Source organism: Argopecten irradians, chromosome 3, assembly GCF_041381155.1.
Source record: "Argopecten irradians isolate NY chromosome 3, Ai_NY, whole genome shotgun sequence".
Taxonomy (NCBI): domain Eukaryota; kingdom Metazoa; phylum Mollusca; class Bivalvia; order Pectinida; family Pectinidae; genus Argopecten; species Argopecten irradians.
This window is the reverse complement of record NC_091136.1, coordinates 46,219,794-46,232,439: the sequence shown is the minus strand read 5'-3', so window position 1 is coordinate 46,232,439 and position 12,646 is coordinate 46,219,794. Positions and strand designations below refer to the sequence as shown.

The following is a 12,646-nucleotide window of genomic DNA, read 5'->3' as shown; positions in this document are numbered from 1 at the left end:
GATTTTTTCTCTCATTAATATATGGATAAATGTAGAATAAAAAATCACCAATAGCACGACTTCATTCTTTTTACTTTTCCCTCGGATTCCACTGAAACAAGTAATCCACACATACATGTATATATTTAACATTTGAATAACACAAGTACGATAACATTCTAAGTTGAAATTACTGAAATATTTCATGCACAAATGGATCTACATGGGCCATATATATTTTCTATAGAGTAATATAAACTTGCGCAAGCACGCATTTGCCCGTTTCATTTAAGGAATGATTTTTACTGGTGTGTAAACTGCATTTTTTGTACAGATATTTTAAATGACGCGCGTATTAATATTAACACAATGCTTTTCATTGCATTCGGTTTGTGTTCTTGCGCAGCAGCCCCTCTGCGTTTACGCAAATGTAAACGATTGCCCGATTAGTAAGGTTATATAGGATGATGAAAACGGAAATGTAAATATCAACATATATTAATTATTTCGGACAGACCAACTGACACAGGACGATATGGGAGATGTAATGTACTTAATATATTTTGATCCCCACTATGTATAAATATACATATAAGGACCGCTTGAATAAGGCCTGCCAGGAAAGGCTATCACTGTCTAATGTTTAAACCAATTGATAACAAAGGGAAGAATGCCGCAATTATTGTGCATCGTTATGAGGCTGACAAGTGTCAGTTCATACATGTTTAACTTACCAAGCATTACCATCGCAGCATTAATCATTTCAAAATTAAATGTTTTATCGCATACTCCGCCTGATATCCAGTGATTTCGCGCGTGTAATATTTTTGCATATGTCACTTGCCAAGGCTCGCAAAAAAAAAAAAAAAAAACTTCTTTAGACTCGTTTTATAAAATCTCGCATGAAATGAAAACTCAGTTATGATCCTTATGTCCAACCTATCTCTTACCTTTGAAATACAAACGAAATGATAAATATAGAATTCAACACTGGTTTAGGTACTTACCCTGAAACGAACATGAACAAACAAATTATAAGTAACAAGATATTGTTATTTCGATTTTTATTATATCACATGTTATATCAGTATATACATATGGCATTTGTATAGCGTTTAGTCAAAATAGCAAGTACAGCAAAGGCAAGACAAATGTAGTCATGTGATTAAACATTTATTGTGAGCAAGTAACACAATTACAACAGAAGCCGTTATTTATTAGTAGCTTATTCTTGCCGTATTCAAAGTCCCAATCTTGGCTCATTTATTTACATATGAATTGCTCATTTAATTTTGCGTATTCTCGATGCAACTCAAATAGAATTTTCATTCTTAAATAATAATTCGAGTTTTAGAGTTTAGCGTGTTATTTTTTAAAGAATTTGGACGCCGAACCAGTCCAACCAAGTGCAGACCCTGGATTATTTTTCCTGTAAACTGCTTTCGCCACGGAATGAAATAAATCATTCACGCCCGCACCAGTGGAAGCGCTAGTCTCTCTAAATTCGAATCCCTTTTCATCCGCAAATTTCTACAGACAAAAACAACATCTTCTTTAGTATGTGTTGTATATGTATCAACAAGAGCTGTTTGAGAACATCAAAGATCGCTTATGACAGCCGTTAGTGACCTAATAATTTACTTATGCGACTATATTTTTGTCCATTGGGCCACTTGAAACCCTAAAAACCCGTGTTTACCCCCAAAACGATTGTTCATATCCATAACAACTTATTATGTTATCCTAAGCCATATAAAGTCAAAAATCAATGTCTACTTTAGAGGAAAAGTAAAGTACAAATTGGCCCATTGGGCATATTGAAATTCTCTAAGGTTTTCAAAATGTAAATGCTTACAATATTTGCCCATATCCATCATAATACTTACAATCCTATATTAATGTAAACATCATTGTCAGCTGTTACGTATAAATGTATTTCAACACTTGAATCTGGTAATTTCGGCCCATTTGGCCTCTTGAAACTATCAAATCCAACATTGTTTTCCTTGCACCAAAACCTTAACCTGTGATTTCCAGCACCGACACTAAATCCAGGGTGAGGGTGATTTTATAACCTGCCTCCCACCAACTGTCTTCGTGAGGCGAGCTTTAACTTAGAAAGAAGGTGTAATTCAAGTGTATTTGATGTTAAATATAAATTTTACTAACCTTGTAGATTCGGCTGCCATTTTGTGTTATTTTTTTTTTTTTTATATATTTTTGTTTAATAAAATTTTACCTTTCCATCTTCATAAGACACCTGTCGCTCGTCTGCTCTTTCGATTTTATTTCCAACAATAAATTTGATAACTTCTTGATTTTCAACTTCGGGGTTAAAATGGTTTGTTAGATTACGAAATGTATCCTGTAAATAATACAAAAAACACAAATGACATCGATAAAATAGTCCGTAGTGACCTTATCTTGGAGCGAATGAACTGATACCTTACTGAATCCACATTGTGATCTAAATGGTTAAAAGGAAGACTATTTATTCGAATTAATTGATACATTAATCAATCTATCTGGTGAACAAATAGGTGTAAGTAGGAAGACCATTTATTATTATTTACAACATATCAAAGTAGTAAAACTTGCAAATGAAACAATGTTAGAATAATGATTAAAGACAATCAAGAGATCTCAAAGTTAAATGTTTACCACTGAATTCACGTTATACACAAAGCAGATGGCTGATGATCCTCTGATATACGCTTTTGTAATGTTTCTAAATCTTTCTTGTCCTGCTGTGTCCCACTGTAAAATAAATGCAAGAACAATTAATTCAAAATCAGGAAAATAACCATTTTATAAATCTCCCTTGATTCGAAGAATTCCATTTGGCAACTTGGTGGAAATATTGATAACTTTAATTTGAAGATTGCAAAAGCAATTTGATCCAATCTAAATAAGACTTCAGCGTGACAGTAACTTCAGATCAGATTTTCAAACAATATATGAAAACAAAAATTGAGTTCAATATTAAATCGAAATAGGATTGAACAACGGGCAGTGACTATGTATGTTCTCTCCCAGGTAACCAAATGTATATACTGTACATATTTACCAATGAAGTTGCTGACACGGTAATTATAAGGAACATTCATTTTTTATAAATAATTTTATATTTACCTCCTTTCACAATCGCGCACGTTACAATGTAGTGACCCTTCCGTACTCCGTTTTCTATCGGAATTTGTTTGTATTCGCTTCACCCACGCTTCTAACCCGCCATTTTTGTTACATGAACTTTTAGCCCGAGCTACTCTGGCTCTGACACCGATACCAAACGGTGTCGTCGAGTTTCACCTTTTGATATAGCACTGCGCCCTGGTCCTACGCTAGACATCTATATGTCATAATGTCTAAGTCTGGTGTCAGGGCCAGAGTATCTAGGGCTAATGTGCTTTATTTGTGCAGTACACTGTGGGAAGTTACTAAAATTCAATGCTACTATTTTTATCTCAATCAGCATAATTGCTCTACCGGGTCACTCCAAGATATAGAATTATGGAATTACCTTTCTATATTTTTTTTCTTTTGACATATTTGTACAATAATTGTACTATATTCTTTCACATTACCTTCAGATATAATCATCATTTACTCGTTATTACATCGCAACCATTCGTATCCTTTCAAAATAAATTGATATATAATTACTTTAATAGTGTATAAAAATAATTAATTCCCAGTAAAAATGTCATGGGAAACAACTCTCATATAAAATAAGTAAAAGGGGGACTACTACGTTCTTACTATATTATTTAGTAAGATGTCTGGCACGTCATAAATATGTATTTTACTCAAACTTTCAAGGTTTATTTCGGTTCATGTCCCTTTAAATACATATTTGGCCTACATTACAACTTTTTATCATATAGGTTTATGGAAATAAGTCGGAGGAAATAGCTAATATTAACATGGAAGATAAGAAAGCATATATATATATACTATTCTTAAACTTTTAAAAGACGTTGTGCATCAGTAGATATTAAGAAAAAAATATATCAACACGGCATTATATATACTATATATATATATATTAATTACGAAATTGACAAATTACTCAATGACATTTAAGCTTAAATAGCATTAAAAGTGTAATAAGTGTAGTATTTAATACTTACGATCTGAAGTTTTACTGACGCACCATTCGGCAGATCAATAGTCTTGACTCGCTATGGAACCGAATAATTAGGAATAGTAATAGTACTACATTAAATAGCATTACTACTCATAGAAAAAACTTCTTTTTTAACTTCCTTCAAAAATACGTTGTTGTGAAGCATCATGATTATTTGTTTCGAATATGTATTGATGGTATCTCGAAAACGTATGAAAACTGACATTGACTTTTCAGATACAGTACCGGTAATTTAAAGATTGTTTGTACTCAACAGATAAAACTGAAAGAATAACAGATATATACATATTCAGCAATAATTTCATCATGCAATGGAAAAAGGAATTATTACAATCGATAAAATGTATGGTATACTTACAAAGTCTATTCCAATTGTTGTAGTATATATGTTTGAAAATGTATCGTTCTACAAAAAAATTAAATTAATGAGACATTTCCTATCAATCACATTTCAAATTCAAATTTTTAATTAGAACCAAGATAATGTAAAGTAAACATATTCAAAGTAAGTAAATTTTGTTTTCATACTTTCTTCTAATGTAATTCTAACTAAAACGTCATAAGAGTTATTATATGATGAACCATTTTTTTTAAATAAACGAAGGCTTTCGATATTTTGATATTCTTTTGTCTAAGTAAACATCCAGCTGGTTACCTTAAATGTGACATGTTTTGTTGTCATCTGAAAGATTGTCTCATATTGTTCTGCTAACCTTAGAGATAAACATCAGAATATTATATAATTGCTACTCCTACTTCATTTTATTTGTTCGTGATTCTTATATTTTCCGTACTCAGTATACAATTTACATTGTAATATTAAATAGTATGAAATGGTTGTCAGTATTGTGGTAAGATAAAAACTATACTGTACGTTTACAACGTATCAGAACACATGACAGATGCGTCATTTTACATTTACTTCCTTATGTTGTTATATAGGATATTGTTTGTTTTGTTTTGAGATTTTTAAAAATAATCGAAACCAATATCCCTATTCTTCATATCCACATATCAAAGAGGATACCTAGACGTTTTATTACATCTTATTTTACAATTATGCTATCCCACCATTTTGAAGTAAATTCGTAGATAACCACGACTACTACTACTAACTAATATCAATATATGACAATTGCGTGACACTTAAATGTCAATCCAGTTATTTGCATTTTCATATAGAAAAACAGAAAAAGTCTGAAAATAACGTTACCAATTTACCGAGAAAATAGTACATGTTTGTAATTATGTTGACAGGAAAAATACAAGAAATATATTTGCGAGTTGAGAGTTGAGCACAAATACGTGCGAAGCGGTATTTATGTATACTTACTGCGAATCGAAGTAGCAGACTTGTTTTTCCTACAGTAGCATCTCCAACTAATAAAATTTTACATATCATCACAGGCTTCTTCCCTGGAGCCTCTGGTCCAGTTTTGTCTGGGTCGAGGTTTACTTTCACTTCTTCAGTACGTCTATACAAACGGTAATGAGATATTACAATTAATGCCTTAAATTTAACTGTATTTATCATTTTATACATTAAAACATATTTGTCCATTAAGAGTTACCTCCCTTCGTTATCACACTCACCTGGGCCGTTTTCGATTATGCGGTTTGACTGGTTGGACCTAGTTGTTCGTTTATGAATTAAAGACGGACCTGGTGATTTTATATTTTTTTTTCAGACGAGCCTTGACAAAGCCCTCACAGGCCTGTATCATAAACTGCAGGTCCGTCAGGATTTATACTTGAAATAAAGACTTTTAAAAACGGTCGAACCGGTTGTTCCGAATAAACGAAAACGGCCCGGGTGATATTTGAGTGATGTTTACTTAGTTACTATGAGACATAAACAGACATAGTATATAATGAAACAAATATACTTACTCTTCTGTCATGTTGATGATCTTAGTTTGGGTACGCGGATCCTCTGTATAGTAAAGGTGAGATGTTTTACACTCGAACTAGAGTTCACGTCAGACCTATATCGGGTACGTGTATGTGTGTATCCAATAATCAATAGCTATACAGGTATATCAACTCAACCGTGGGTAGCCTGGCACACTTCGAGCCTTCTCTACTGTCAGTTTCGCTATAGGTGAAGGAGATGACATTGATCATGTATGGAACTATTTACAACCAGCATTGTTCGCAGCGGAATATTGGATAGTAGCACAATTTGGACGTAGTTGCGGCCAATAATGCATGGGTCTTAGGCATTCCAAAATTACATTCATTCACAGTTTAAAGATGAAAAATCCTGGGACCATACACGTGTAATATCAGGGCCACAAAAAATCAGTTGGGGGCAGTGACAGGATATACGATTATGGTGTATATTTGATCATCGAACACATGTGTACCGTGATTAAATATCCTCATGTGTTAACATGTTACTACAGTGTATAGAACTTGTTCTTTATTCATAATATAGAAGTCATGTTCATACATGCATAGTCTTGCATACGTACGACAATCTACCTAAATGTCCCGAACGGGAATATATTTAAAAATAATTTTACCATTTGTTTTTTGCTTTTGAATCCAACGCTGGGTACCTACAATTCAACAGTATACGAGTTTATGAATGAAAACTTTCGATCTAAGAACATTCATGTAGTCTGTGGGTACGGGGTCCCGAAACTGAATACCTTATAAAGGGACAATTCAATTAGACTAATTCTGTTACATAAAGACTGAGAGAATATGTCATAGAAATACACATTTTAACCAAATTACCTAAATAATAATAGCAACTAAACACTTCTAATTCGTCACCTTATCTATAACGTAAATCCTATCTTTTCCCGTTGTTTACGATTCCTATTTTTTCATTTTAGAATAGAGACTGAGCACCACATCATATAATGTAATAATTGGACATGAAATGTCAGTAACTAATCAATGAATGTTAGGTTTAGTGCATTGTGTTTGTATAATTGGACATTAATCTAAATACTAAGTAGCGAACACGGGGTCCACCTAATGACTACAGACAGAACATAAACATGTACAAAATAAGCATGTGTTTATTTAAAATACATCTGAAGTAGCTAAATACTAAACTCACTACTAAGTTACACAGGATAATTGGTTAAAGCTGGGACGTAAACGTGATCCCTAAAGGAGCTCCCAACATCCAGTCACACAAGTTTTACCGATTGTTTAATAACTTAATTAATTAAATCAATTAATTTATTAAACATTCATTCATTTATCTGTCCATCCATCTATTTATTCCCTTCATTTATATATGCAGTGTGGTACGTCGAGTTGCGTATTTATTGATCTCTTTAAATTGGTATCCCTTTTCAACTGCAACTTTTTGTTAATTATATCAACAGAAAAATCAACATTGACTTCTTTGTCATATATGTAGATTTTAACAAAACGACAAAAGTCGAGATAACAATTGAAATCCATGTAAAATTGTATTCCTATGATATAAAATTTACCGTTGGTATTGTAAATTCATTACACTATTTAATGATTTGGAATTTTTACCGTTCCTTCGTCAAATGACACTCGACGCTTTTCTTTCTTTTCAATTTTATTTCCAACAATATATTTGACTATTACCCTGGAATTTCGTCCATCGGGAAGTAGATACGATTCCAGGTCTTGAAATGACGTCTGTGATAGAAAACAAACATCTGCACACAAATTAAACACAGAAACTATAATATCGATAGAAGTAAGTAGAGTTTTTACACCTATTGTGAATCTGTGTTTTTTCAGCATCACTGACGCGTAATTCGATTAAGATACGTTTACATGTAAATATCTACTAAGAATAAAAGTAAATGTGTAATGATACGGATTTCGCTAACATAATAAATAAATGAAATTAAACAGGGCTCAAATGCGAAATGACGTCATACATCACACAAATGGCCGCCGCTTCTCTCATAAAAGCGTTGTTCGTGTTTCTGTACTCTCCGGCTGTATCCCACTAAATCAATAGTATCAGGTAAATAATATATAACTACCTAAAAGGTATGCGTCAATATTAAGATAGATCCACCACAAATAACTCATCGACTACATATTGTAACAAATACTTTCTCACCTTAACTTTAAATGTTTAATTACTATTCTTAATTGTTTTTGTTTATTGCTTTGTATAAGTTTGTTTACTATACATGCAATGCATGTGTTTCTCCTAAAATAGTCGTCTGTTACAGCACTGCTCTGTCCCTGTGGTGACTGGCTTACCTGTGTCATGCTTGATTGCCTCTCAGGGGTCAAGCATGTGCATGAGAGGTCAGGCACCCAAGGTAGACAGGCAGAGCTGTAGTAGACCTCAGTTGGTGTTAGAGAGAGCTGCAGTGTAGTGGTAGTACGAGAGCCAGCATGCAAGCCCAGCTACAAAGGGTGAGTTCCACCAGCGTTCTTGGGTGAAGTTCACCCCTGAACTTGGTGATACTCCACCCAGGGTGAGAGGCCCCTGGTGAAGGTGTGGTGAAGTCAGTGGTGGACTTCACCCTATCCAATGGTTCACTTGTATTATTATTGTACCAGTATAAATGTTATAGATGTAATGTAAATATATAATAGGACCTTCTGTTTTGTGTTGTGTAGTCTTTACTGTAGGGCCTACCGTGGTGACTCCCTGCAGAGAGTAAAAGTCATCACATATCATATCCTACTGCGAATCGTCAGTGATGCTAGGGCCGATCAATGGTGAGAATATTATGGAAGACACTAGCTATACCTATCAAGTCAAACTCCAAAATCTGTAGTATCATTCTATTTCTTTCTAGTTGTGGAGCTTAATTAACGGTATTTCTTGATAAGTGTTGTATAACAATTACATAATCTTATGTTTATACACGCCAAAATTTGCACAGGTTAATAAGATATCGTATTGTATTATAATATGAACAGTTACAATAATAAACATTGAAACGATCTGTGCTGTATGACAAATTCATTTTTTAAAAAGCTTTGAGGTGGTGAATACAAATTGGTTACGGTAAGTATTGCCGATTTTTAGATGCAGAACTTTGCCATATTTCTTCCAAATTAATATGACTGCCTTTCAAATGGATATCATTTATAGCCAGATAAATAAAGCGCGCCGGGAATACCCAATAGCCTACCTCCACAGGGAACAGCCAAGTGCGCAACCCTCCCTCATTGCACTGCTCCACGAGGCCTGTATCCTTGGGAACAAAACATTCATGTTCTCTGCCAACAGAGAAGTATCTTCCTTTTACTTCAAACTTCTTTTAACTGTCTCTTCAGGATATGTGCATATTTTTGTATATACTTTATAAAGAAATCTACTTGGTCCATGAGCTGATCCAGTTCTACCCTTCATTACAAGCTCCTGCACTTCTTTCCTTCCACGTCAGTTCCTTATCTCCAAGGCGAACTTAGAAGAGGCCTAATCTTTAACCCGTGGACATTCTCCTAATGGAATGTTCCTTCCAGTTTCCATGGGTTTCGTGCAGGTGTCACTCATTCTAGATGGTTCCCCGCCAAGCAGAGACAGGAGAAAGTGCCCTTGATGAGTCCCTCTTCTTTGCTCCCTTTTCGTCTTGATCCGTTCTGCCTTCCTGGGTCTTGCCATCTTCTTCTGGTTGCCATCACGTATTTGTTACCCTATTTTTCTAACTGATTCCTTCGTCTGCACTGTAAAATCTTGAACAATTTGTTGAATAGCTTTTACTCTTCTGTTCGGAATACTGCTGGTATTCGGATACATCCTCTTTCTTCATCTCCAAGTATTTCCTTTCAGAATGTATAGACAATCGTTCCGATAGCCCCAACGTAACTGTCTAAACTTTCATTAAGTGCTGACTCTAAGATGATATTGAAGCCGCATCTAACCCAATCGTTATTATTCATCCATTTCACTATGGGTTGGCTCCCGGCTGAGGTCATTCTTTGTCAAACTAGATGCTTCTAAGCGTTGTGTGTGTGATTGCACAAGTCTTCACTTCGTCATCGATTAATAATTCCACAAAACCTTGTGATAACACACCTTCCAACACGGTCCTTTTACTTCAGCTGATGGTCCTCTTAGCGTTGCTTCCGTGTAACCCGTATATCCTGGCTTTTTGGGGGTCTTTCCTCGACTGCTGTAATTGACTGAACGGTTGTCCTTTCAACATGACTGCAAACCTAAGCGTCAGCAATTTCCCATAGTTGTCATCCAGACTTTAATGGAAGTCACTAGTTACCCAGAAGTAAAATATATAATAGTGGAGTACTGCTTATCCATTGGCATCCTCAGCCGAGTTCATCGGTATATTATATATTATAAAGAAAATAATTACTTGACCTAACATTTACAAATGTGAGGATATCTAAATAGATGCTAAAGTAGTGGTCTACATGCATCTTCGGCAACAAGCCTTTATAAAACAAATGAATTTTGCAATGTGCGGGTATTATAATGTATAATACCATTCCCTTTGATGTACAGTGATCTACATACATATGTATGTTACAAACACTACCTTAACTTGTGAATCAGAGCCCAAATGGTTTAATTTCCGTTTCCAAATAGAAAAGTGGTTAAATATATGTTGATTATATAAATATCTCAAAAGCTTGTTTCCATTTGATCTCCAAAACAGATTTCGACCAGACTATGACACAACAGGGAAATGACTGGAAACTATGCAGACAGGCGACTTTTCTGGGAATTTTAAATACACTTCATATGATTACAGCAACGTGACTTATTTCATTTCTCATTGATATATGACTTACAACTTGTATTTTGCTTCTTGCTAATACAAGTAATTATTACATTTTTCGAAGTGAAATACACAGTATAAGGTTTTACGATGAACATAAAAGCAATATACTTCACTTCAGTGAAAATATCAACTTTAATATTTTCACTTGCTTTTGACCAATTGACAGAGAAAATACCATTTTGATTGTTATGTCATTATTTTGTACACAAAACTAACAAAAATATAACTTAATAATCGCAAGGGCAAATAACTCTGTGAAATACATAATGGATAACCTTTGGCGGAACTAGTAGTGATGGTCTTAAATGAAGTGAAAAAACAAATGTTATTAATATAATATTCCTTGTTTCTTGATAAACACCAGTAATGTTTCATCTCATGATTTGGAAACTTTGATATGCTTCGTAATTGTGAAACATATCAAAGTTTTTCACCTCACTCGATGTAATATATCTGCTATTCATCAAGAAACAAGGAATTACCTTACATTCCTGTTTTTTTTTAATTTGATATCACGACCATAATCAAATGAGTTATTTACCTTCTAATTTCTGTCAGAAACAAATTGTTTTGTGTGAAGCTGACAATTTAATTGTTAATAAGTGTTATAATATCAGTCTCTTTTGTTGTCCTCGTCAAATACAGGCTACATTTGTCCATTTTAATGATCCAAAAGAAACAGACTCAAGGCAAGGTGCTGAGCAATAGCACTTTTAATTAATTTCATACATTGAGATAAAAATATATAATTGGTCTCCATACCAAGTCAGGTGTACGTCATTGTATAATAAATATATTAAACTTTTTATTGAAGGCACTGAACTACAATGAAGAGAATTTAGTTAAAACAAATACATTGAAAAACATGTACATAATTTAAATATGTATTTCCTGTAACTTCCCTAAATGTGCAAGCCAGACAATTAACAAATGGCCTTGGTTACCAATAAGAGAGCTCATCCTTGACATCATTTCTAGGCTGTGAAATATCTCGCCTGAATAGATTTGGATATTTTAATATCATGAAACCCAAATTTTGTCTCTATTTACAAGACATTTTATCTTTAAAACATCAATAAGACCAACCGATGCTCGAGTAACATCTCCATGTACACTTATCTATGTGTACAGTACTGCTGTTGTAAAGGCACATGGAATTGTAATATGAGGATGTACCAGTTAGTGTCAGGCTACCTTTTATTACATAATACTACTTTTGTCATGTTGGCTTACTCAGCCAGTATTGACAGTATGCCAATGTCAAAATACTCGACTGAGAATTAAATTGCTAAAGTCATTAACTTGTAGGAATATTTCAGTCTTTTTGAAAAGCAAATCCAGCAAGTTTAGAATTTGTAGTTTGTGATAGAGGCTTCTTACTACTATCCAATACACTGTCCTTTTTCTTTTTATTAGCAATGTCTTTTATTTCCTTTGGGTCCATTTCATCACGCTTGCGTTTCTTGTTTTCAGATGACACTTCTGAATTTTCTGTATTTTGTAAATTTTCTGAATTTTCTGCCTTCAGCTGTTTTGCTTTGGTGATCCAAACCTGCAATAGTAACACAGTTCATTAAAACAGATTCTCTTCTTATTGTAGTTTTTAATCTTTTACCTTCTACATTTATTTGAAAGTATTTGAAGTACTTACTGAAGACCAATTATTTTTGAGACTAATCTGTCTTTGCATATTACAGAGTTAGCTCCCTTGCGGGTAGGTATCCATTATGAGGTCATTATTTTCAGGGCTCATTTCACATTGTTTTCTCCGAAAAAAAAGATGTTGTGCTTGCAAACACATGAC

General features: G+C 33.9%; 2 protein-coding genes across 2 annotated transcripts in view; both read right to left on the bottom strand.

Annotated features, from left to right (window-relative positions):
- Positions 1-1,028: 1,028 nt before the first annotated feature.
- Positions 1,029-6,455, bottom strand: LOC138318802 (ras-related protein Rab-13-like). Its single transcript, XM_069261506.1, has 7 exons — positions 6,017-6,455; positions 5,460-5,601; positions 4,485-4,532; positions 4,110-4,160; positions 2,641-2,736; positions 2,219-2,344; positions 1,029-1,509 (listed from the first exon to the last, which is right to left on the bottom strand). The coding sequence occupies exons 1-7, from the start codon at positions 6,025-6,027 to the stop codon at positions 1,345-1,347; spliced, it is 639 nt and encodes a 212-aa protein (XP_069117607.1). The 5' UTR covers positions 6,028-6,455; the 3' UTR covers positions 1,029-1,344.
- Positions 6,456-11,539: 5,084 nt separating this feature from the next.
- Positions 11,540-12,646, bottom strand: part of LOC138318801 (WD repeat and HMG-box DNA-binding protein 1-like) — a 37,085-nt gene continuing 35,978 nt past the window's right edge. The window contains exon 25 of the mRNA XM_069261505.1: positions 11,540-12,394. Within this exon, the coding sequence (XP_069117606.1) occupies positions 12,158-12,394 (237 nt within the window). The 3' untranslated portion in view covers positions 11,540-12,157. The remainder of the gene's footprint in view (positions 12,395-12,646) is intronic.